We start from the raw sequence: 27,618 nt of genomic DNA on the forward strand, positions 1-27,618 counted from the left end.
ATCAGGTAACAGCCATTGGATAAATTGCATTGAACTGACTTTTGGCTAACGATAAGTAAATCCACTCATAGAACCATCACTCATAATCAAAAAAATTGGAAGTTTTAAAGGGAAGTTAAATGTCAACTGACTGAGACAAAAAATTAAAAAGGCCCACAATCGCAAGTAAAATTGGATGCAGACAGCAAAAAGCATATTTTACCTGCACTATGCTACCACACATCACATTTGATGTCAACCTGCTTCCGCACCCTGAAAATTAATTGGAATGGAAAGGAAAAACAGACATAAATGCATAATTTAAATTTTTTTATTTCTACAAACGGTTAGATGGCTCAAGCATCAAGAAAATTTTGAAAGATAAATCAGATTTTCTCAGTCTTTGGGTTCACACCTGGGAATGTTGCAAAAAATATACATAGAAAAATAAAAATAGTTAACCTCCAACGGCTCCACAGGATGAACACTTATGAAACAAAATGTTTTCCACTCACAGTAAAAACAAAATATGTTCCACTTATAGAAAATGTATGCAAGTAAATTCACGAGATTGAATAGGAAGAAGTTATCAGATCAGTTCAAAACAGAAGGAATGTAAGTTGCTGAAGATTGCCAAATTTAGTTTTCGTCAACCTCTGCCTCTGGCTCCTCATCGAACTCTGCATCCTCATCAGCTGTAGCCTCTTGGTACTGCTGGTATTCGGAAACGAGATCATTCATGTTGGACTCGGCCTCAGTGAATTCCATCTCATCCATACCCTCACCAGTGTACCAGTGGAGGAAAGCCTTTCGCCTGAACATGGCAGTGAACTGCTCTGAGATTCGCTTGAACAGCTCCTGGATGGCAGTGGAATTTCCAATGAAAGTAGCGGACATTTTGAGACCACGGGGAGGGATATCGCAGACGGCGGTCTTCACGTTGTTGGGGATCCATTCGACGAAGTAGCTGCTGTTCTTGTTTTGGATGTTGAGCATCTGCTCGTCAACCTCCTTCATGGACATGCGTCCTCTGAAGACGGCTGCGACGGTGAGGTAACGTCCGTGTCGTGGGTCGCATGCAGCCATCATGTTCTTGGCGTCGAACATTTGCTGCGTGAGTTCGGGAACGGTGAGGGCACGGTACTGTTGGGAGCCACGGGAGGTAAGAGGTGCGAATCCGGGCATGAAGAAGTGGAGACGGGGGAAGGGGACCATGTTGACAGCCAACTTACGAAGATCGGCATTCAGCTGACCAGGGAACCTAAGGCAAGTTGTGACACCGGACATTGTGAGGGAGACGAGGTGGTTGAGATCGCCATATGTGGGGGTGGTGAGCTTGAGGGTTCTGAAGCAAATGTCGTAGAGGGCCTCGTTGTCAATGCAGTATGTTTCGTCAGTGTTTTCTACAAGTTGGTGGACAGAGAGGGTGGCATTGTATGGTTCGACGACGGTGTCTGATACTTTGGGTGAGGGCACGACTGAGTAGGTGTTCATGATCCTGTCTGGGTATTCTTCCCTAATTTTTGAAATGAGGAGTGTGCCCATACCAGACCCGGTACCACCACCCAAAGAGTGTGTGAGCTGGAAACCTTGGAGGCAATCGCAGCTTTCTGCTTCCTTGCGAACAACATCCAGTACTGAGTCTACCAATTCCGCGCCCTCCGTGTAGTGCCCCTTCGCCCAGTTATTTCCAGCACCGCTCTGCCCGAATACAAAATTGTCTGGTCTGAAGATCTGTCCGAAAGGCCCTGAGCGTACTGAGTCCATGGTTCCAGGCTCCAAGTCGACAAGGATGGCACGTGGGACATACTTGCCACCGGATGCCTCATTGTAGTACACGTTGATGCGTTCCAACTGAAGGTCTGAGTCTCCATGGTACGCTCCAGTTGGGTCAATGCCGTGCTCGTCGGAGATGATTTCCCAGAACTGCCGAAAAAGAAATACTTGCTTTTAGAAAGGCCACGCGAAACAACATCTTTCCACGATTTTTCTAAAACAATGAGATAGAAACAACTTTCGAACGAAATGCCAAATATCCTACTATTCGTTCAAGTTAAATGAGAGAATACGTTACGCTCAGAAATTAATTCCATCACTTTCAGAGACCTACATGCAACACTTAATTAAAAAAAATGTATTTTGGTTTCATTAACTCATTTCATGCCACAAAAAGCTCTTAATTCTTTCTTGAAGGCATCGATGAGATATTATACATAAAATGCTCTGAATTATGACAGTAACGAATTCGGTCATACACCATAAATTACAGACTGTCATGATCACTCGAACAACGGTAGCGAAAAATTTTAACCAGGTGAAACCAGGAATTAAAGCAGCAACGTAGCATTTACAATTTCCTCTGAGACGAATTGTTACATTTCATTCCATCCAGTGAATTTTAGGCATGGGCAAAAAATACACCAGCCAAGGAGGTTGTAAATACAAATTATGTATTTACAACCTCCTTGGTTATTTCCAAGAAATCATAACAATAAACAGGAAAATGTAGATGCGGACTTATGCAATAAGTGCACAACTTGTATTTAAGCTCACTAAAAATAATACCATGTTTATTTTTATTTTAATTGATGGTAAAAGCACTGATACAGTTGATCAACGTAGTAAGAGACTGAAAAATAGCGATGCAATCATGATATAGGCTAACCTCGTTTACTATAGCCATCAACTTTTTTAATGTATTAATAATGTTCATCCATTTCTCGTTTTTTTTTACATACAACCAATCAAGTGCACCACCAAAAGAGGACCGTAATTAATTTTAATTTTGCTTCTTAATTACGAAGGTGTGTACTCCTTCCTTAGTTTCTTTCTTGTTTCCTCATCATTTAACGGTACTTTTACAAAACTGAGTTCGAGACAAGTGCTATCATTATTGACGTAGGAGATGTTTATTTACTCAAATAAGGCAAGAAAAGTCAAATTTATCGAACTCCACATTTGTATTCCTTTCTCTGAAATAAATTGAACAGCGACCCACACGTCAAGTTGTATTCGATCGTAGTGTCTTAGCCATATCTAACACAGATTCTTGTTGCGTAAAATCATAAAATTAAATGTCTTAACATTAAAGGAGCTTTTTCTAGGTAATCTCAGACTGACAACGTAAGCTCTGTGAATAAGAAGACTCTTCATTATAAGTTCTCGGCAGAAGACGTTCTAATGTTGGTCTCGAGTCAGAAAAAAACCGGTGGCTTTAGGAAAACAAGTCATCTGATGGAGTTACCGAGAGAAATTCACTCTTCATATACACCAGGAAAACAACCAAATTTAATGGTATGGACCAACATCAATGCCTTTAAAAACTTTTCGTAAAAAAATCCAATTAATGATTTTTTCAGTGTATTCTTTGTGTATGTTACGCTAATTTGCCGAAAAACCGGATACTTAGGGTAAGACAAGCGTTAAATCTCAACTTATTACCATATTTTATCAATTATGAAAGTACCGGTGTACCGGTATTTTTTTGCCGATACATCCGGGAGGGTACTATTATTGCTTTTCAATACTCATCACAAAAATACCGGTACTTTTTCAAGTACCGCCCATGCCAAGAGTGAATCCGTCCCATTCCTCGAATTACACACATAAAAAACCACATTCCCCAACTTTCAGTATCATTCATGCAAGAGGAAACTGAAAAATAGTATTATGCTTCAAATAATTTATTGTATGGCAAAATAAGTGCTAATGTCAATCTTCAAGTGCCCGATAAACACATATAAATGGCCAGATACTGAAATGTGACAGAGCTGTTTCTTCACCAGACACAATCTACAAATTTGTAGATAACACGATTACTTGCATAATATTATGAACTTCATCAGCATTCCTAAATCCTTTCCATAAAATCCTTCCCGTACATAGTGGCAAAAGAGCACAAAAATGACGTGAACGCAGGTGAGAAAATATTAAATACCTTACGTTCTATGCTACGAAACCTGTCTGAAACTTGCCCCATAAAATTATTTGGATATTCAAAGCCATGTATCCCACATTATTCCATCGAAATGAACACTATTCCGTGGACAGGATTTTATTGACCGGAAATGGGCGGCATTGCCAGACGCCATTACGAGCCACGAACTACAACCGGTAAATTGAAGGCTGGGCATGTTCAATCTTAATGATAGAACCTCAGCTCCACTACAATTACAGCATCAAGAAATTACATTATATTCCGCAAGAATACACGTTAAACACCCAAACAGCAAAGAACATAGGAACCCTATCTTTCATCAAAACTCATCACCGTCATCTTTTGGCGGTACTTGCACGACTCCTTGGGCGCGAAGGTATTATACTATGAATAATTCTCTTGAAAGAAGCAAAAATATACACTCACCTTAGCGCCAATCTGGTTCCCGCACTGACCAGCCTGGATATGGACGATTTCACGCATCTTGCAGTTGGTATAGATTCACAATTGCCACACACAGAACCGACTCGCTTGCCGCTCCCAAACGAAGTGAACGTGACTGAGCGAATGCAGGAGAACAAGGGAGGTTCCGGCCATATATCGATGTATCAGTGACTCAACGATAAAAACTGGTATACTCGACGCTAGCGCCAATGTGGGCGGGTAGGTAAGGCATGTACTAAGTGCTGTTCTCAAATTTAGCCACGCCCCCTTACATGATAAAATTGCCTACTATACAGGATAATATGGAGTGTCACGAATTTGGAAACGGAAGAGAAAACTAGGGCTTCTTGCAATTTTCCTGATTGCACGAAATCGGAAAATGGTGAAACATGACGAAAAACCTTAAGCGAAAAGTCAAACAAATCCATTCAATATTTCCTTCGGTAAACATCATTTATAGGCCATTAAAAGATACAGATCAAAAACCACCAATTTTTAAGTTTAATCCATTTTATTAAATAAGATTAATATTTGATATAAAATAGTGTAAGGATTAATAAAATATCTCTAAGGAGGCAGTAAAACTTACCATTTTGAACCCTCTACCTTATTTTTTTCCGGGGGAGGTACTCCGCACTTCCCGCTGACCCTGGTGGGTATTCCATACTCACTGACCCCCCCAGTATTAGTTGCAGCTAAAACCCTCCGCAGCCTTAACCCATTTATGCCGAAGGTTTGAAAAATGCGAATTTTACCCTGGTTTTTACATATTATAGATAAAAATACGTATGAAAACAATATCTGAAAGAAAAATCAATGTATCTCTTGCCAATTATTAATTACATGGTGTTCCAAAAATGGAACACTAGGCAAATCCACTACTATGACGTACTCAATGATAACATGCAAATCATTTGATTCAGTCATTTATTAACTCACTATTAAGAGTGATATTCAGGTAAACACCTAACATGAAAGGATGCCCCCAGTGAAAATTTTGTATACAATTGTATACAATTTCATACAGGATTTCCTGTATAAACCTGTACACAATTGTATACAAAATGTGTACATTGTATACAAATTTGGCTTCATACAATTGTATACAGTGTATACAATTTACACATTTTCATACACTGTATACAATTGTATGAAATGTATACAATTGTATGAAATGTATACAATTGTATGAAATGTATACAATTGTATGAAATGTATACAATTGTATGAAATGTATACAATTGTATGAAATGTATACAACTGTATGAAATGTATACAATTGTATGAAATGTATACAAATGTATGAAACGTATACAATTGTATGAAATGTATACAATTGTATACAGTGTATGAAAATATGTAAATTGTATACACTGTATACAATTGTATGAAGCCAAATTTGTATACAATGTACACATTTTGTATACAATTGTGTACAGTTTTATACAGGAAATCCTGTATAAAATTGTATACATTTGTATTTAGAACTTTAGCTTCCTGTGATGAACAATGTTAGCTGATGGACTCTTCAGTGAGCTGGCAATTAGATCACTCTTTTGAGTTCTTAATTTGTGTTCCCATTGATAATTGGTGATACCTTTATCTTCTTGTTGGTGGACAATATTAGTTCATCGACTCATCAGTGAGCTGGCAATTGAAATATTGTTCTGAGTTCTTTATGTGTGTTAACATTGATCCCAGATAGCATGCTAAACTTGCTGCAAGCTTGTCACGACATAGTTGTAAGTTTGCAGAAAGCTTGTCATGACAAGCCTGCAAGCTTGAATCAAACCGCCTTGTTATGCTTTTTCAAACATGCAGCACACTTGTCGCATCAAACTTGCAGCAAACTTGTCGCATCAAACTTGTCACATCACACCTGCTGAAAATGTGTAGTGTCACATTGCTACATACTAGGAAAACTAGTTCCACACCTACCATTTCTGTAGTGACACTTGCTGAGGAAAAACTGACTTAAAATTTCTGCTTTTAAAATGCTCTCCTAAATAATGATTAATTTAGAACAACAAAATTTAAAATTTTCCACTCTATCAATTGTTAGTCATTTCACATGCACAGAATTTGGGAGCTAAATTTATTTAATAAAATGGGCAACAAATAAATGCTGAAGAATTTATTTTTCTCATTAATTATGTACATGCTGAGGCAGCGGTGGATATACCGAAAGTAGATATCTAGTCATCGATAGTTAATCATTATTAATGAAGTGAGTGAAATACTTACAAACTGAATAGGAAACATCAAAGACAGAAACACTTTAAAAAATTTATGACCCCCTAGGCCACACATGGTAATAACTAAAATACAGAAATCTTCAAAAGGTAAAAACATATTGCTCGAATTTCATCAAAACATTCACAAGTATGCTGATTGGCTGTGAGAATGTAAAATTAAAACTTCATTCTTTTGAATTCTTGTTTAGTTATGGGAGTACAAGGTTGCGCATGGAACTTACATGGTTACATACTTATAGATCGTTACTGATGAACTTATTAAGCAAAATTATTGTCTTCATCAGCCTGATCCTCAGTCTGTTTATCCTGCCAATCCCTGAAGAGAAAATAGTAATTACTCCATGTGAAATGATATATCATGGAACATTATAGTGTATACCTATTGTAAGAGGGAATGGAAAATATGAAGAAAATGTCTGGGATGATCGAATTAGTGTGGCAGAGAAATGAGAAGCAACTACTTACTATCTTATTTTCCCGACTTTAGCCTGGTTGAGCCAATTACTCAGACACCCTTTCAGCTCCACATCTGATGCATCACGGTCGACCCTTCTGCATACACCTATAAAATTATAAAAAACATTGTTAATATCACTTAATGTAATAAGTTAAAAGTTCATTTCAATGATCAATTATTATAATAATCTTAGAATATCTTGTTGGATGCACTCACAAAAAATAACAGGACACACTGGAGTGCTATAAAATGATTTCTTAACCGAATTCTTCTGAAGTTTGCCTGTAAGGGCTTACAGCTCTGCTACATTGTCATTCTAAGACGACGCAACATATTTTGTAGAAGTGCTCATTCAACTGCTACCAAACATTGCATCTAGAGATAAAAAAGACCAAATCAATGAAGAGTTAACAGCTAATACAAGAATAATAAAAATCATGTTTTCAGCCAGAAGAAAAATTCACCAATGAAATTAACACAGTTGTCATGGTTAGTATGCACATGTAGTATGTGTGCACAAGTGCATATGAAATAACAAAAATCCAATCATACCATAAATTTTTAATATTTCATTGGACATTAATCCATACCCACTTCAAAATTATGTTGTACTTGAGTATTTTTATAGCAGTTGGAATTCCAAGCACCTACGAATGTCTGGCGAGCTCAAGATATACTTCTGAAACTTTCTTACAAATGAAACTCTTATGAAACTTTCTTACAAAAACTTAATTGTTCTTTCATTTAAAAAATCATACATTATTTGAATCAGGATGGCAGCACACAAATTATCATTATTCACTTACCACCTTTGGCTCAAATGAGGGATCTTCACTTATCCTACGGCAGAGTTTGATGAAATCCTCATCTGATGTCAATGGCAATTGGCTGAATTTCATCTCCTCCACAGCAGCACCCTTTTGCTTTGGGTCACAAGCCAATAAAGCACCTACTTTCCTCTCCAAGTGAGAAAACCCAGGTGCCATTCCTCCCATCCACATGAGGCACTGGCTATTATGTTGTTTTAATTTACTGCAGCCTGTAAATATAAAATTGTTATAAATACACTAATACCAATTGATTTGCTTACATTATACTTCCTTAGCAGACTTGGTACTTAATCATCATAAATCCTGCCTACATGCTTATCAAACAGGTGATAACCATAGATTTTAATATACCACTAATTTTTCTATCAACAAACACGAGTAATTGATTACATAACAAAAATTTTAAGGATTGCAATCTTATTGTACAGAAACAACTTAGAAACGTGTTACTTATGCCCTTGAGTGCAATATGTAATAATAATAATATCTTTATTGTTCCATGGGTCAAACATGTGACATAGAACATTGTCAGGGAGACATAGAACAGACATAGAACATGTGACATAGAACATCAAAACATACATGTTGTCATACACTATCAGACAAGAATTCATTTACATTATAATAACCCTTAGGCTGTAAAAAATTTTTAAATTCTGTCTTAAAAACATTAATATTTGAAATATGTTTTATACTCGTAGGCAATTTGTTAAAAATAAGCGAGGCAGAGTGATGTGGACCTCTTTTGGCACATAATTGTTGTAAAATATGTATATTTTCACTCCCACGGGTCAGATAGGCATGAACCGAGGAGTTTGGTAAAAATAAGGTAGGGTTCTTTTTTACAAATAATGCACAGTAAAAAATGTACATACTTGGTAGTGTCATTATATTATATTTTAGAAATAATGGCTTTCCAGGAGACCTGATGGACACATTTGCCATAACTTTCAAGGCTCTTTTTTGCATAGAGAATGCTCTAGCAGCAGCACTTGTGTTTCCCCATAAAACTACACAATAAGCCAAGTGGATTGTCTGTTAAAATGTACTAAAGCACAAATCAATGCCTAAATTATAACGATCGGAGAGAGTTCAACTGATGGCTATGTTTAGAACAGCTTATTAATTGCTATTATTCCTCGACATATTCCAAATAGTTACTCATTTTCAAGATAAATCATTCATAAATGAGTTAATTGAGGTTGAGACTAATGTCATAAAGAACTGTTAACAAAGTGGATTCTACTGCGAGAACCCTGATATTTCAACTTTAACCGTCTGAATGGATTCTTTTCACTATGCCAGCGAAAGTAAAGACCATGCTAAATTGTAATTACCCTGAGAATAAAATAATGAGTAATCTTAAATAATTAATGGATAGTAATTGGCGGTTCATTAATCATACATAAGTATCGAATGGAAAAAAATGTTCCATTTACTTACATTAACATGCAGCACAGCAGAGATGGGTTGATGCTGACAATGGCAACTTCTTAAATCTCTTCGTGACGCTAAAAGCCACTGTTTCCGGGAATTCAAAAACTTATTCAGGCGTTGATTCAATTGTGCATGAAACAGTATTCTTTCAATCCCTTTTTGTCAGTATTCACTACGAAGCACGGATTATTTTCTTCTTCCATAGCATACTTCAACGTATATTTGCTACTAATCAATATTTTTCATCACAGCTAAATTCGCCATCACAAAATAACGGTAACAAAAGATGGGCAAAGAAATCGATTGTACGTAATAATCGATTATTTGCTTTCGATTATTGCGATTATTGAATCGATTATGGACATCCGATTATTTTGCATAATCGATTATTTGAATATAATCGGCGGGAATAAGAAGCGTGCTCACTTGCGAGATTTTATGCGAGAAATTATTTTTTTACATTTTCACCCCTTCTATAGTTTCAGAACAACAAATGAATGCTATTTTGAAGTTTACTATTGTTTATAACAATTAACTAAGTTTAAACAAAGTTATCAACAATGCTAATAACATTTACCAGCATTAACGATTTCTACATACCTTACGGGTTACAAAACAGCAAATTAATAACTTATTAATCTACATTGTTCATAAGAAAATGTAAAGTTTAAATAAAGCTAGCAACTTTTAAAAATGTAACAATTTCCGCATGTTGTATGGTTGAGAAGAGTTGGCTGAGCCTTTTTGTTGATTATAACATTTACTTAAATGTAAACAAATTTAGCAACTTTTACAAAAATTAAGAATTCCCAAATTTTATACGGTTGAGAAACGTGGAATGAGTGATACTCTTATTCTATTATGTTTATAACGATTACTAATGTTTAAACCAAGTTAGCAACAATTTTAGAAACATTTTCAAAATATTACAATTTCTTTAATTTAATTCGGTTAACCAACAATAAAGGAATGGTTTATTGGAACTCTTTGGTGTTTATAATAATTTCTTAAGTTTAAAAATAATTAGCAACAATTTTAACACCATTTTTTAAAGTAAAAATGCGTTACGGTGTAAAGAATAGAAAATGAGCATAGTTGTGGTGCTTTAACTCCCAAACCCAGATATTTACACATTGATGTACGCATACCTTTACATTGTATAAAATGTACAAATTTTATACAGCCTACACAACTGTATAAATTTTCATAAAATGTATAAAATTTATACAAAGTAAACATTTTATACAAATTCATACAAAATTTGCACATTGTACACATTCTGTATAAAATTGTATACATAGTATACAATTTACACATTTTATGCATTCTATACAGCTGTATACAATTGTATACTAAATGTGCACATTGTACACATTCTGTATAAAATTGTATACATTGTGTACAATTTACACATTTTATACATTCTATACAGCTGTATACAATTGTATACAAAATGTGTACATTGTATACATCCTGTATAGAAATTGTATACAAAATTTTCACTGGGGGCATTGCATTTTTTACATTGTTAAGTGATATTTTTGTGACAGTGGACACAACAAGTTTGCTTTTCTTGCTTTACAATCGTATGATTCATGCCGTCTTGACGTGAGTCAAGGTTATATGGATGGTCCTTTTCCTACCAGGCTCAGCAGTATTAATATATGTCTCTACATAGTGAATAGCAACACGGCGACGAAATTAAATTAGATAAATTGGCTTCACATCGTTTATTTTATGCAATTGCCATGCATTTTGTAAAGCCAGCTCAAAGCAGAATAACAGAGGGCACTAGTACCATTTCTTTCCACGGATACTCGTCAATATTTTCATCAGCTCGGTCCACTCCTCCTATTCACTGATTATAGACCTTGATTAAATTTGACTGAGTAACTTATGTCTTTTTTTCTGATTTTGAGAATAACGATTGACCTGTTGCTAAGGATTGATACCGTCACCAGAAGACGCAACAGTCACATAACTGTTATCATTCCATCTGCAAACAATATTGCCTTTACCATCGATTAGGTAATCAAATGTGCCCTCATCTTTTTTTTTTCTTTAGGTTAGCATTCGGTATTAAAGGAGGTTTGTCAATGTGATCTTTTCTTGCTGTACTTGCTTCTTGATGGCCCATTGAATGAAGCTTACCGAGGAGTGATATTTTTGTGAAAAAGTTGTCGAACAACAAATGGTATTTACCAGGATGCTGCGTTGTGAGTGCCTCAGTAAATTGCAAAACAATTGAAGCACCTACACCATATTCTTGGTATTGAGTGTCCGGGTTTTTTCCTTGATAAGGCTGAAACCAGCAAATGTTCAGTTGCTCTATGAGAGGTCACAGCTTGGAAAACTTGTCCATATGGTTCGAGTTAGATTTGTCAGCAACATGCAAATTTAAAAATATGGTTTGAAATCGGTAACGTCTCAATGCATCAGTAGCTAGAGAATTATGCGAATCTGGTCTTTGCTTCAAAAACATACGCCGTCTCGGAACAGATGTAGCCACTCAGGAAAATCATTCCCAAAAATCACTGACAGTCAGTTCAAGGTTTACGCCCTTACTTGCAGCATATAAATTGGAATATTTGCTAATCATATCAATCACTTCAGTTCCCTAAAGGAATCCTAAATATTCTGTCGGGGTTTTCATTTTCGTGATTTGTTCTTCTGAAACTCTACCACCTACTGACTGGGCAGTCATATCGCTTTTCTTCCATTTGCGCACAACTAAAAGGCTAAAATTCCCATTGATAAGACGGCTATACACGGTGAATGAACATGCAAATGATCATATTGAATGATGAAAAGATCATTCATGGGATGATGCAAGCAAAATAGAACATGTTCTAGTATTCACTGAATGATCATGGCGGTTCATTCGCGAAATTTTCCGCTATACACGGCGAATGATTTCATTCCCGGAGAAATCATCATCATTCAGCATGATCATTCGCATGATCATTCACTGTGTATAGTCATCATCATTATCAGCCTTCAGACACGGAGAGGGAAAGGAATATAAGCATTACTCTAATGGCTGATTAGGCAGAAAGGGGGAGGGGAGCTCTGAGCAGGACAAGTGCGTATCCCGAACACTTACGATAAACTTTCTGCTAAAAAGAAAAGGAGATGCATATTGGGTGCAAGCAGCTGCGCTTCGCTCATTGATTAATGCTCACGATGCCAATATGACCCAAGGGGCTTGGTCCCGAATGGAAGAGTGCACAGGGTGACTCATATGTTTTCATCTCTCTGTTCATAATTGATCAGATATCGATGTATTTATTCTTTCACTGAAATGGAATCTGATTATAGCCAAGACATATCATAGTTTCCCTCAGTCGCATAAAATCTAATTGCTGACTTTATTTAAAGTTAAAGAGAATATTTCAGTGCGCCTGAATGCACACATGATAGTAGTGGATTTGCCTAGTGTTCCAAAAATGGAACACTGTTAAATAAAAGCTTATAACTAAAACAAAATACATTGTTTCAAAATTTTATTCCTACAGCACTATAGGTTATCTATTACTGAACATGCAGGGAAAAAATTACAACATTTGGGCATAATGGCAAATAGTTATTAATATAACATTTGAGATGGTCTCAGAAAAACTGCCTTGAAAAAAAAGACCAATATTTATAAACATACTGACCGCGATGGGTTGGCAAAACTGACTGATTCTTTGCGCCCCGTAATAAAATGTACCTTTATAAAGAGGGTCAGAAAGAAAAACCGTGGCATATTGCTGTGTAATTAGTCGTGGTAATTAAATTAGAAAGTCGCGTCAGGTGTTCCAAAAATGGAACACTAGGCATAAATGGGTTAATTGCTAGCTGCACCCCTGGCCTCTCTCCATTGTCTTACTTTAATGTTAGTTATTAGGTTCTCATGAGAGTAAGGCATGTTGATCCTCGCAATCTAATTGAATATCAGAAATTATCATCGACCGATTGAACTTGCAAGTATTTCAAAGCCACGAGGATGGTAGTTTTTTTTATATAAATGCGAAACAGCTGATTTTTTGTTTCTAGACCCTAATACAACTGCAAAGCCCTGACAGGGTAGGGTAAGACCCACTCACTGCAAATATGTGCATACGTGAATTTTGAGGACATTTATAGATGTCTAATGGATTGCTTGCGAGGATTAAATGAGAGGAGTTCCAGGGGACTACTTATGGATGCCCAAATATTGCACTTGAAACGGCTTAATTCATGCGGCTTTAGAGGTTCAAAAATGTAGCGGGGTTTTTTTTAACTGAATCGCTCTTAGTACTTGAGTCACCTGCCCAAACATATTGGCGCTAGCGTGGTGTATACCAGTTTTTACGAGTCGCCACGATACCGCGAGAATTCAAATTTAAAAACCCTAGCTGAACTTTTAATTAATTTTTCCTTTCAACTCCATTTCGGTGATACAACAAGTACAAAACAGGTAGAAATTATATCTTGCACTCAGGTTTACTGATGAAACCGCGGTAGTAGACAAGAAATACCTTTATTAACATGTGAAGGAGAAGTGCTTGTTAGAACTTAGCGCTCTTAAAAAAAATTATCATTCAGTTAATGATAATTTACGCGTTTCCAATTCGCATCAAGAGAACTAGATATCAAAAATGTAGCTACCAATGGATGTACGTAATTGATGCCAGAACATCTTTTGGTGGCTGGGACATCTTTGAATGATCTTTGGCTTATCACTTTCTACACCGCCTTTGTGGTACTCAATACATCTCAGCCTTAATGTCTCAGGTCTAAAATGGGTAGACAAATGGCGTTTAGGTATCCTTGAATTATTTTGTAAATGGCTGTTTAACCTTTAGGGTGCAGGAACGTTTTTACACGTTTTGCAGCATTTACGCAAAGCTTTTATTGCCACCCCAATATCTAGCACTTGGGCACTTTCCCTTGCCATAAAGATTGCTAAGGGGATAAAATCTACCAATAAAAGACCAGCCCTTGTGGTAGAGGGGTGCCTCCTGCAAAAGTGGTATCTTCTGAACTTGTTGGCAGTTAAAATCATGATCTCGTGCAGCCCAAGGGTTAAGCTGTTAAAAAAAAAACTCACACAGGCCAGATACCTTAAAGATTGCCATCTTGTCAAATTTCCCTGGTATCATGGGGGCACCCTCCCCCTGCTCCCACTCCCCTGCGAATAAAAATTTTACTGGCAAAATGCTGAGGAAGAATTAAATAGTACACTCTTTTTTTGGCCAACTGTCAAGAGAAAGTAAGGCAGATGCCTTTGCTGGGCCGCCAGCACGTCTCCCGGTGCGTCCTCCTACCTGAAAATCTTAGGTGCCCTCCCTTTCAAAAACTGACAAATTTTACAGTCAGAATACCGAAATTGAGCAGTTAACTTCATTTAATGATGATGATAACGATTTTCTCATTTAACAGCATAATTAACACCGTCTTTAGTTAAGAAAATATTCATTAAAATTAATATAATTCAATCTGGTGAGATGCGATTCAATCTCAAGAGAATAAGGATACAAATTTCAAAATTTATCTATTATATTTGACACCCCCAGACATACATGCAGTAGTCCTCCCCCTACATATTGCCTGCACCCTCAGGCTATGGCCATCAACTGTCCCAATAAGGGGTCCAACATGGGCCTGCTAAGGCATACTAGTAGATATTAGTGTTCAAGATCTGCACTTCAAGATTATGCTCAAATAGAGTGACAGCAGTGGCGCCGACTATATGGGACCTGAGGGGTCTCGAGCCTCCTCAAAAATTCGTCATGGGTGTAAGGAAAAAATGAGTCTGGCTTATCAATTTTCCCTGGAGTGTCCAGCTATCGATATCAGGGCTACTTATAAAATTTCCCGGGCAAGATACCCGGTTTGGGCCCCCCAATATTTTTTGTAAGTCGGCATGCCTGAGTGAAAGTAACATTCTTCACGAAGAAGAAAATAAATAGTAAAGCAAACTTGGAAGTTCTGGTGAGCATTATGAAGAACACCAAGAGAGCCGCTTTACAGCATTATTTAGACCTAAGTCAGATGAAAGCACTAGCGAGATTGAAATGTAACACCATACGATCTGAAATGTATGTAGCCAAAGAATGACTATATATTCTTCACTGAATAAACATACTCCATGTCATAATGATGCCATTGATATGAAATTTATAGTAGTTTCATTCAAAGTTGCTATGGATGGGATTATTTTTATAAAATAAAGTTCGTGTAGTGTCTGAAGACAACATGTTTGCCACCCATGTACATGGGCTTGGAGTAAGGAATTTTCATGTTCATATCATTAAACACCTAATAAATCACTAAGCCACCCTGGAAACAATGAATAAATGGTGGAATAAGAAACAAGTATTAATAGGAAATGAAATATCCCAATCCAAATAAGGCACCAATTCAATACCTACTCTCTTGCCTGGTTTCAAATCCAGAACTTAAAGCGGGTACACCTAGATGCTGTCCCACATCATTGCTAAGCATCACCATTTTCATCAGTGCAGAAGTCACCACTACTCACACAAGAGATCTTGCTTCACATTCATTCTCCCTTTTCTTTCTTATTTTTTATTCACCCCACCATCATCGTTATCCCAAAATCTATACTCAAACTATTTCTTTTATCTTCTCATAAATTTAGATCCCATTTTGCTTGAGGGTGCCAATAATTATCTCTGAAAAGGATACTCATGTTAGATTGCCTTTCCCCCCTTGTCACTTACAATGCTTTTCACACCTGATCAGGTCCTTCAGGTAGAGTTTGCTGTGCTGTCAGAGATTAGGTGGTATGTAGGATAACTTACCACTAACAGTTGTCTACCTTATGTAGTTACTCTACGGATTACCTTTACTTAGGCTCCCACAGTATAACCTATGCAAATGGAGAGTACGGATAGAGGACTCTTCAGAGAAGTAATAAAGAGTTGCCTCTGCCAGCCTAATCCACATTCATGCAACAGTCATTGGAAAATTCTTATATTATGATGTGAAGCATTATGGAAAGGAGGCATGTTTTGCTTAATAGACTTCATTTTAGACATTCAACTGCCCCAAGGCTTGTAGCCAGGGATTCAGAGGGAGATCCGATCATCCTAAAAATTCATCCCCCTTTGGAGGCCGACCCTTATAAATCTTACGAAGAGGCCACGAGTCCAGGAGCATTTATCCTCCGACACCACATTTCGTTGAGGTAAATATCATCACTTCCATCAATAAAAAATGATGAATATTGACTTCCAGCAGTATGGAAACAATATATCAGTATAGGCCAACTACACTCCTCTCAATGATCCCTTGAAGTAAATTCCTGGCCAAAAGCTTACCTGCATCTTATTATCAGAAGCTAGGGAATTGATGTTTTAGAAATAAAAATTTCAATTTAGTCCCCACTACTATTCCTCATGTGTTGAGAGGTATTTGGTGTGATGCCACAATTTGAATATGCAGGCAAATAACGCAAATGAGTTTTGAAGAGGGAGATGAGCAATATATGACTAGGAAACAGAAGAGACTAATGTAAGCATGTTTGGTAAGGAAAATGAGTAGAGTAAGCTAGATTAGAATTGGATAAGCGAATCATTTGCATTCAGCCTGAAAATTTTGTAACCAAGTAACACCCAGAGATCTTCCTCATACAGGGTACCCAGTTTAACTTCAGGGGAAGAGATGGAATAATTACTTATTAGGTGCAATGGACAATAACTATACCAAAAAGTGAAAAAAATTAGATCTTCAGGATATATGTTGAGAAATATCTATGATACCAGGCCTCCAACATGAGGAATACATCAGTAGATAGGTCATATCAACACTTAATGGTATTATGGATAAGTACGGTACCTTAGGTGTTTCTTAATATCTCAAAATAAGTGATGAAATAAGATCTATAGAAATTAGTTGCTTACTGATAGGAAACCTTAGCTTAATGAACCTAATAGCAGCACCATGAAGGCATACCTTGACACTGATGACTGAAAGCAGACACCCTACCCATCAGGGATTATATCCTGCATTCCACTGTCAGCAGCAGATGTGACAGTGAAGTTTTGTGATCATTGAAATTAGCCTGATCAAATATTCATCCCAATTTAATTACAACCTAGTTTCTTTCCTCCATAAAAACCCAACTTTACCAAAATTTTCTGACCACCATATCAACTAGCAGAAACCTCACAAAAATCTGACAGCATGACTTACAAGTCCGCAACATGGCCACTTTACTATCTATCACCTCTCATTCACCAATGGTTTACCACTCAACCACATAATAGTACCATGAAGGCATAACCTGACACCCTACCCATCAGGGATTAAATCCCACATTCCACCCTCAGGAACAGATATGACAGTGAAGTTAGGTGATTATGCAATTAGCCTGATCAAATATTCATCCCAATGTAATTACCACCTGAAGTACTTACCCAATTCATGTATAATCACAACTAATTACATCAAAAGCAATCAAGTCACCCTTATATCCTCCTCCTTTACTTCTCTTACCCCATGTTAACACCTCTAACAACAAGGTATTTCTTCTAAGCCCTGATCATAATGATCTACCCTGACCAATAGCAAGGTGAAGCTTCTTAGTAAAATTGAAATCCATTAAAACTTTATGACAGCAATCAATAATCAAAAATATGGGAAGATTCAAGAGGGAAGTTAAATGCCAACTGACTGAGACAAAAAATTAAAGAGGCCCACAATCTCAAGTAAAATTGGATGCAGACAGCAAAAAGCATATTTTACCTGCACTATGCTACCACACATCACATTTGATGTCAACCTGCTTCCGCACCCTGAAAATTAATTGGAATGGAAAGGAAAAACAGACATAAATGCATAATTTAAATTTTTTTATTTCTACAAACGGTTAGATGGCTCAAGCATCAAGAAAATTTTGAAAGATAAATCAGATTTTCTCAGTCTTTGGGTTCACACCTGGGAATGTTGCAAAAAATATACATAGAAAAATAAAAATAGTTAACCTCCAACGGCTCCACAGGATGAACACTTATGAAACAAAATGTTTTCCACTCACAGTAAAAACAAAATATGTTCCACTTATAGAAAATGTATGCAAGTAAATTCACGAGATTGAATAGGAAGAAGTTATCAGATCAGTTCAAAACAGAAGGAATGTAAGTTGCTGAAGATTGCCAAATTTAGTTTTCGTCAACCTCTGCCTCTGGCTCCTCATCGAACTCTGCATCCTCATCAGCTGTAGCCTCTTGGTACTGCTGGTATTCGGAAACGAGATCATTCATGTTGGACTCGGCCTCAGTGAATTCCATCTCATCCATACCCTCACCAGTGTACCAGTGGAGGAAAGCCTTTCGCCTGAACATGGCAGTGAACTGCTCTGAGATTCGCTTGAACAGCTCCTGGATGGCAGTGGAATTTCCAATGAAAGTAGCGGACATTTTGAGACCACGGGGAGGGATATCGCAGACGGCGGTCTTCACGTTGTTGGGGATCCATTCGACGAAGTAGCTGCTGTTCTTGTTTTGGATGTTGAGCATCTGCTCGTCAACCTCCTTCATGGACATGCGTCCTCTGAAGACGGCTGCGACGGTGAGGTAACGTCCGTGTCGTGGGTCGCATGCAGCCATCATGTTCTTGGCGTCGAACATTTGCTGCGTGAGTTCGGGAACGGTGAGGGCACGGTACTGTTGGGAGCCACGGGAGGTAAGAGGTGCGAATCCGGGCATGAAGAAGTGGAGACGGGGGAAGGGGACCATGTTGACAGCCAACTTACGAAGATCGGCATTCAGCTGACCAGGGAACCTAAGGCAAGTTGTGACACCGGACATTGTGAGGGAGACGAGGTGGTTGAGATCGCCATATGTGGGGGTGGTGAGCTTGAGGGTTCTGAAGCAAATGTCGTAGAGGGCCTCGTTGTCAATGCAGTATGTTTCGTCAGTGTTTTCTACAAGTTGGTGGACAGAGAGGGTGGCATTGTATGGTTCGACGACGGTGTCTGATACTTTGGGTGAGGGCACGACTGAGTAGGTGTTCATGATCCTGTCTGGGTATTCTTCCCTAATTTTTGAAATGAGGAGTGTGCCCATACCAGACCCGGTACCACCACCCAAAGAGTGTGTGAGCTGGAAACCTTGGAGGCAATCGCAGCTTTCTGCTTCCTTGCGAACAACATCCAGTACTGAGTCTACCAATTCCGCGCCCTCCGTGTAGTGCCCCTTCGCCCAGTTATTTCCAGCACCGCTCTGCCCGAATACAAAATTGTCTGGTCTGAAGATCTGTCCGAAAGGCCCTGAGCGTACTGAGTCCATGGTTCCAGGCTCCAAGTCGACAAGGATGGCACGTGGGACATACTTGCCACCGGATGCCTCATTGTAGTACACGTTGATGCGTTCCAACTGAAGGTCTGAGTCTCCATGGTACGCTCCAGTTGGGTCAATGCCGTGCTCGTCGGAGATGATTTCCCAGAACTGCCGAAAAAGAAATACTTGCTTTTAGAAAGGCCACGCGAAACAACATCTTTCTACGATTTTTCTAAAACAATGAGATAGAAACAACTTTCGAACGAAATGCCAAATATCCTACTATTCGTTCAAGTTAAATGAGAGAATACGTTACGCTCAGAAATTAATTCCATCACTTTCAGAGACCTACATGCAACACTTAATTAAAAAAAATGTATTTTGGTTTCATTAACTCATTTCATGCCACAAAAAGCTCTTAATTCTTTCTTGAAGGCATCGATGAGATATTATACATAAAATGCTCTGAATTATGACAGTAACGAATTCGGTCATACACCATAAATTACAGACTGTCATGATCACTCGAACAACGGTAGCGAAAAATTTTAACCAGGTGAAACCAGGAATTAAAGCAGCAACGTAGCATTTACAATTTCCTCTGAGACGAATTGTTACATTTCATTCCGTCGACTGAATCCGCTCGATTCCTCATTACACGCATAAAAAAACTATTTCCCCCAACTGTATGTACCATTCACGCAACTGGCAATTGGAAAATAGTATTATGCTTCAAATAATTGATTGTATGGCATAATACGTGCTAATGTCAATCTGCAAGTGCCCGATGAACAAATATAAATGGCCAGATACTGAAATGTGAGTGCTGTTTCTTCACCAGACAATGTACAAATTTAGAGAAACTTATCAGCAAGACTTGATAAATATAAACTAATAGCAGAATTTAATGGTGTTAACTTCGTTGCCCCTGCCAATTCCATTTCATTGATTGAATTCGTTCTTGCTTCTACCGGCAAAATTGCCATGAAGTGACGTGACAGCACTAAACGACGAAATCTCTAATGGTACACTGCATAATATTAAAGAATCATAATTATTACAACAATTTACGAATGCCAAGTGATCTATCTTTATTCCTACCAAATGAACACTTTTCTGAGGCCAAGCATATACTGACCGGAAATGGGCGGTAAAACCAGACGCCATTTCGGGCAACGTAAAAGAACCGGCAAGTGGAAAGCTAGACTTGTTCTGACGCATTGTCAGTTTCTTTCGTATCTCACATTTACTACATAAACAGAATACATTATACTCAGAATGAATACACTTAGAACACCCTCAAAACACACACACACCACAGGAGCAACAATCTTTCATCTAAACCCATTAGTCACTTTTTGGCGGTACTTCCACTATTCCAACACGAAGTACTCGAATCACTGGGGCGCGAAGTTTTCTCACTAGATCAAATAATATTCCTGAAAGAAGAAACACTGAGTACTCACCTTAGCACCAATCTGGTTTCCGCACTGACCAGCCTGGATATGGACGATTTCACGCATCTTGTAGTTGGTATAAATTCACAAGTGTTTAATTCAGAACAAACTCGCTCACCGCTCCCAAACGAAGTGAACGAATGCAAGCGAAGCTCTGGCGGGCCAGTGGAGATGTAACGTATTTTTCAAGCCAGCGGGGAAACGCTCCCATTGGCTGATCGCTTTCGGCCTCCCCTTTTCCGCCCACCCACCTTACGCTCTCCCGCCCCCGTTTCCTCATCCCACTCCAGGACTATTTCGTTATTTCAAATCCTCGGAGCCGGTGCGGAAGAATATCTATGAAGCGATAAACTGCGGGTAGCGCGAGTAGGGTGTAGGAATACATGCTCAAAGAGCCGGTGACGGTTACGAAAAGAAAGAGGGATGAGGATCCGTTGGCGTTGAAGGAAGTTTTCATGATGTTATGTGGGACGAAGCAAGGTTTTCAAACTCCATGAGAAGACATGACCGAGCTGAGCAAACGAATAAGGAGTATCAGACGGTGATAAAAATACCGTGGGTTGCTGCAGTCTTTTAGTGTGGGCGTGAAACCAGTTGTAGCGCCGGGGAAATAAATTGGATGCGCGACGTGGTTGACATATATGGTCAAAGGAGAGGGCAGGTTACCCCTCTTTTAAATGCAAAGTACTCTTTTTGAAAGCTTTGTTATCCTTTTAACTCAATGGCATTGGTCGTTGCTCTCAAATTCGTCGAAGGTCATTATTTTGTCTATGCCTATTACTTAACCCAGCGAAACTTAAGGTGGGCTTTATGAAAAATGAAATAGGAGTACTGCAAATCGTAGAAGTTGGCTTCATACTGTTTAACATTTTCTGATTATTGAAAATTAAAGTAATTTTTTCACTGAAATCGCCCTTCTTTTGCCACTCGCCGGGTCACTTCACACGTCTTCACCTTGCTCTGTATTCTCCTGTTCACGAGATGTAGCTATGCGGAACTACATTCTATTCCTTTGCATTTTCTTTTGACTTTAGACCTAATTAGTATATATGCGTCCGATGATAATGTTTCCCGCCGAAAATGGTTTCTTTCAAATCTTCTAGAATCAGCCGTTAATCTTCGCCCGTAAGACTAGGGAAGTGGGAGGAGGGGTGCACAGGAAGAGGCCGTGAGGCCCGACAGGGTTGTTGGCTGCCACTCCGGAGATATTTCTGACCTGCATTTCCTGAAAAGCAGTCTTGACAAAGCTCAAATCAATACGTATCCTCAAAAAATTGCCTCCAATGACTACGTTTTGTATTGAATTCTAATTTATTTAATTCTTTTATATGAAAAGTGAGTTTAAAAGCGGTAAATCTTGGTCGAAATTGTAGACTGTGTTCTTTTTGAAATTTCTTTGGATGGAATTTGTGAGGGATTTTGGAACGTCAGTTGATCTGAAGTGCTAAAAGAAGTTACTGAGGGACGGGGGAGTAACATAGGAGGAAAATAAAGGTTTTGAGCCAACCAGCGGATCGTTCAAAGCAATAAAACGGGGATGGCGAAGAGCACATGATCTCTATGGTTGTTCCCTCTTTTTTTAAATTAGCTTTCAAGGCTTGGAATCTCATTTGTTTGGCAGTCATTTATTGAAAACTTCGTCAAGAAAACATGCTCCTTGAATTCATTGTTATTCAAATCCACGATTACGTACTATAAATATGTTGCTTAAGCTTTCTACCAGACCCTCAATACATATAAGCATGAAGGAATATTAAAGGATTCCCCGGTGGATAATATCTCTTCATCCGTGAAGACGGTGGCAGATTATCCTGCCGAAACGTTAAAGAAGGAGCCACGCTTTACAACCCGAGAACAATTTATGCTCCCATGAACTTGTTACGAAGCGCATGTGAAAGTTATTAATTATTTACATTAATATATTTAGAAAAATTGTATGATATTCAGACTAGACCAGAAATTTTACATGCATCGAATCTTCTCAGATCGCTAAAAATATCTGCAATTCAAAAACTGTAGATGTAGAGAGAGTAAACTACCCCCGTAAAAGTTTCGGGTGGTGTATTCTCTCCTCCCTCCACCTCTAGCTGCGGCCTTGATTTATTAAGAGGTTTTGCAATAAGGCTTGTTGGATTCATTTGCCAACTTAATTAAACTATAGGATAGCAATATTAAAAGCAAATGAGTGTGACTTGGGATCGTAGATTGCAATGCTTTACTATTTCTAATGACAGAATGTCCGTATCGGGAGGGTCAAAGCCCTCGCTGGCCTTCAGAAGATCGAACTCGTCCCCCTCGAGTGCACTTCTCCGCCTGTAAGTTTCCTCGTTCTCCCGTCTCTTTATCGTCGAAACCTAGGTGCGAGTAATTTTTTAATCTATTGCTTCTCGTTTTAGCGTCCTTCTCCTTTTATTCTCTTAAAGATACGAGTCCCAGCGAGTACGAATATGGTTGTAATGTTTATTTTCACGCATTTTACGCTGAAATATGGAAGCAGAGACGTGAAAAAAGGCTTCAATGTATTGAGAAAATTTTGAATACAGCATTTTAGTAGAAAAGAAAAGTTTGCATTAACGCTTGTATAAAAAATAGAAGGTATTGTAGTAATAATAAGAGACGCTCTAAGGAGATTTATAATGTCATTTTTTCCTTTTACCATCAGGGATAGCTACGGTGTCTTGATTAATAATAAAATTAATGGCGTATTTCGCTGGGACGACTCATTAGATAATTATATTTCTCGTTTGTTCGAAATTTGTATGGATTTACTGTACGAATTACAAACCGTTGGCAAGTTTTGACTTAGCGTGAATGCTATCGTATTTTTTGTTATTATATGTAATATTTTTATGAACATGTGGTGTGCAAGTGGAGATCATCTTGTGTGCGTGATCACCCTCTGCTAAACACCCAAGAGTATGGTATATATAAATCTTCCAGGGTATGATATAAATGTACGTTTCCATCTTTCTTTCCATCATCAGTTTCCATCTTTCCATGCAGATATGATCAAACGCGAATATATTCCTGATATGGATTCCCTAGTTTCAAAGTAAAGCATTCCATCCAAAATTATTCTTGCACTATCTTGCCATGCAAGCCACTAACAAAGGTGTTTGGCAGGGGTGAACCATCACCAATGTGTACCAGAGGATTAAAATCTACTATTTCATGTATCTAGGCCATTTTGATATGTTAAGGTGTTCGTGAATAAAGACGGTGACAATTTGTGAATTTTGCAATTCAACCCAAAGGTTGGTCGCGTGAGAAGAGGATAGAGCTCACCCAGAGCTAGTCCATCAAGTATGAACTTAAATCAACGGAACCGGATACTTTCCGCGGGCCACCTACCCTAATCTTTACTTAGTGGATTTTCATCCGGATTTGTCTCCCGGAGGCTTCGATCGGTAGCCTATCGTTCCATCAACAATACCACGACGCCGCCAATTGGTATAACATATTTTAAGCAGCCTTAGTACAAACTTCCATATTTTGGGCTCATAGGGGTATGCAGCCATTCAGTTATATGGAGGGCCACCTTACCCCACACGTGACACCCTGCCAGCCACCGCATGGATATTTGGCTGGTGAATGCCATGTGGTTCTCTATGTTACTCGTGGAGAGTGAAGATACGAAAATATTTCGGCAAGGTTTCGCGTCCTTGAGGCATGGAATCCGCTGCCAAACTTGCAATTTGCATGGGTCGCCCGATACTCGCCATTATAAATGACGATTTTCATGGCGGTCCTCATCCATGCAAGTTCCATACCACAAGGCTTTTCACGCCAGCTATCTTCCTGTTCCTATCCTTCTTTCGTCTCGTTTCTTCTTCTCCCTTCCGCCCCTCAAGCCCTCCCTTGCTCTTTCCCGCCCCTCGTGTGCTATTATGTACTTCCCTTTGCGCGTCGGTCGCCTCTTCCACCTCTTTTCTTTCCGAGCACACCAGGGAGGCCCCAAATTCCCTCCCTCCCACCGTCCTAGCCAGTTCCCCTCCATTCTCAGAAAGCAGCGGAGAATACGACTGCCGCTGCACTCCCTAGACCCACTTACCTTATATAGAGAGAGTTTTTCTCGCGCTGCCGTCTTCTCCGAGAGCCCTTTTCCATCCTCGCTGCGATACTACTGCTTTCCTTGTGACTACTGATCTCTGTGGCTCTATTTTTTTCATTCCTGTGCCAGCAAAGGAATGAGTACGGAGGGGACATTGACATAACTTATGTGCTCGCAGGGCCGGTTGCAGATATGTTGCTTCCGGTCAGCGTTGCACGACAAATGGACGATGCCATAGGCTCCGTCACCACGAAAACAGTGCGAACGAGCCATGGTAGTCAATCGCCTGCGTGAAGAACGAGAAAGGCTCTTTTGTCTTATATAAATTCTGGCGAAATCACAAAAATTGAGCAAATTAATTCATTTTCTATGGATTATTTAACCCTGATTATTTCCTGCCCGCCAAATTGTAAGATAAATGTAGGACAGAACGAATATCGTTCCGAGGGCTAAAATTCTGTATGGTTTACACAGTAGATGTTTCCCCCAGAATAATTAATGCTGTGGTTTAGCGGATTTAGGGTTTTGCTTGGCTAAAAAATAGTGCCGCTTTCTGCTAAGAAGGCACTATCTCTTCGTGCGAAGACGAAATACATACTATGCAATATAAATTGCAAATTGTCTGTAGAGCTATGGACTCAGATGGCAATCTTGCTATGTTATTGTCGGTATGAATGACGAAATTTAGTCTGATAGTGCATCTTCATCATCTGGGATATAAACAACGAGTCCGACAGAATTGCGCTTAAGAGATATCTCAATCCCTCAAACGATTGGAGTGGTACTTGGCAACTAGAGTTAAATCTTAACAAATGTGTAGTAACGTTTTTTCGGAAGAAGAAATATGAGTAACTCTTACCCGAGATATCCTGGGGAATGCACATTCAGGAAAATTGCGTCCAGGGAAATCGTAAATTAGGATTTGTCAAAAGAATTCTGGGAAAGTGCGATGGAAAAGTAAAAGAACGATGCTATAATTCTCTCGTGACACCCCATTTGGTGTACACCGCCACTAGTAATATTACCTTTTTAGCAGTGTACGGGAGCCGTAAGAAAAAGGAATGATTTCGGATATAATTAGAATGCAATGGCGAGCTGCAAGATTTGTTGAAAATTACTACAATAAACATAGTGGTGTGACAGAATTCATTTAGAATGGGAAAGTGCAACCGATCGAAGGGAAAAATTGAGATAAAATCCTTTGCGGAAATTTCAAGAAGAATACTTTTTGCCTGACGTTCAAGATATTTTGAGGGAGCCTAATTATTATGGTAGAAAATATTACAAGGACAAGACTAAGAAAATAGACTGCACAACAGATAGATTTAAGATTTCGTTTTTTTCGTGTACAATGAGGGATTATAATATCTGAATAGTTTAGCTCTAGAGTAGCTTGATTCGGACTAGGTAAAATAGACTGCATGTGCAGTGAAGTTTTCTCGGGTTTCGCACCGGGTCAGGTCCTCCATTTCTCCTTCCAACGTTTCGATGGACAACTCGCCCATTGTCTTCAGGGATTCAGGAATCCAATTGGATTCCTGAATTGGAAGGAGAAATGGAGGACCTAACCCTGTGCGAAACCTGAGAAAACTTCACTGCAATGGTTCGCCGGGAAAACACCAAAAATTATATAGACTGCATGTATTTAATAACTTACTATAATTGTCAATACTAGCTATCTGAATGCATTTCTTGGCATGCTATACGTACTGCACGAATCATTTAGTACGCTAACTTTTCGTTTTCTTTTGCAAACAAGTACTTTTATTTGGGTGGTTGCATGTTCATGTCCTTAGCACTCTCTCAAGGCCGTTTTACACAGAGCACGGAATTGCGCAGGTTAGAACTGCATTAATTTCTAAAATGGCGTGGAATTGCATGAACGAAATTAGTACAGGGGCTATTTTGCCATCTCACATCCACACATTCTCGCATGTGTTCTAGCAATTCACCGCTTTACACGACGTAATTTTGACTGCACCTTCGTACACACGTCAGATTGTGCAAGTACGTGCCCCGTGTAAAACGGCTTTAGCGTCTGGTCTGAGCGCATCTCGCCGTTCTGTGTGCTTGGCCTGTGTCCGGCAAGCGAGTGCGTGTCGGATGAAGTCAGGATGAGCACTGAATGCCACCCAGGTGGTGGCTTGCTCGGTACCTCGTAGATGTATACGAAGATTAGTTTGACGCAACTCTCTACTCCGATTTACTCTCTGCCAACCTTTTCATTTTTCGAATTTCTTATCATAGCATTTTTAGCATACGAATTTCTTATCTCTTACATCCTTAATAAGCTATCTTTTGCAAAAGATAAGTGGCCGTCTCTTGCCTCTCTTCCCGTGCACTTGCCCTTCGACGCGTCGCGACGTTTGTATTCATCAGTCCATCATGCCCTCGACCCCCGCGATACATCAGGTATATCCCCGGAGTCGTAACCATGCTTCATGATACAGCCAATAGGTTGTCCCTTTTTCATCTTAGAGTTTTTATAGAAGACTTTTAT

The 27,618-nt window shown here is 38.8% G+C and overlaps 2 protein-coding genes and 2 long non-coding RNA genes across 4 annotated transcripts; all 4 read right to left on the bottom strand.

The window, feature by feature from the left end:
- Positions 1–288: 288 nt before the first annotated feature.
- Positions 289–4,489, bottom strand: LOC124156103 (tubulin beta-1 chain). Its single transcript, XM_046530430.1, has 2 exons — positions 4,343–4,489; positions 289–1,905 (listed from the first exon to the last, which is right to left on the bottom strand). The coding sequence occupies exons 1-2, from the start codon at positions 4,397–4,399 to the stop codon at positions 619–621; spliced, it is 1,344 nt and encodes a 447-aa protein (XP_046386386.1). The 5' UTR covers positions 4,400–4,489; the 3' UTR covers positions 289–618.
- A 2,390-nt stretch (positions 4,490–6,879) lies between these two features.
- Positions 6,880–7,324, bottom strand: LOC124155051. The gene is made up of 3 exons (XR_006864109.1): positions 7,289–7,324; positions 7,081–7,177; positions 6,880–6,931 (listed from the first exon to the last, which is right to left on the bottom strand). It is a non-coding gene; the product is annotated as an uncharacterized LOC124155051 (long non-coding RNA).
- A 36-nt stretch (positions 7,325–7,360) lies between these two features.
- Positions 7,361–9,378, bottom strand: LOC124155052. The gene is made up of 3 exons (XR_006864110.1): positions 9,346–9,378; positions 7,879–8,111; positions 7,361–7,447 (listed from the first exon to the last, which is right to left on the bottom strand). It is a non-coding gene; the product is annotated as an uncharacterized LOC124155052 (long non-coding RNA).
- Positions 9,379–18,161: 8,783 nt separating this feature from the next.
- LOC124156104 (tubulin beta-1 chain) lies at positions 18,162–21,245 on the bottom strand. The gene is made up of 2 exons (XM_046530431.1): positions 21,077–21,245; positions 18,162–19,778 (listed from the first exon to the last, which is right to left on the bottom strand). Exons 1-2 carry the CDS (start codon positions 21,131–21,133, stop codon positions 18,492–18,494), a joined length of 1,344 nt encoding a protein of 447 aa, XP_046386387.1. The 5' UTR covers positions 21,134–21,245; the 3' UTR covers positions 18,162–18,491.
- Between the last annotated feature and the right edge of the window lie 6,373 nt (positions 21,246–27,618).

The sequence above is a fragment of the Ischnura elegans genome, chromosome 3 (genome assembly GCF_921293095.1).
Source record: "Ischnura elegans chromosome 3, ioIscEleg1.1, whole genome shotgun sequence".
Lineage (NCBI taxonomy): Eukaryota > Metazoa > Arthropoda > Insecta > Odonata > Coenagrionidae > Ischnura > Ischnura elegans.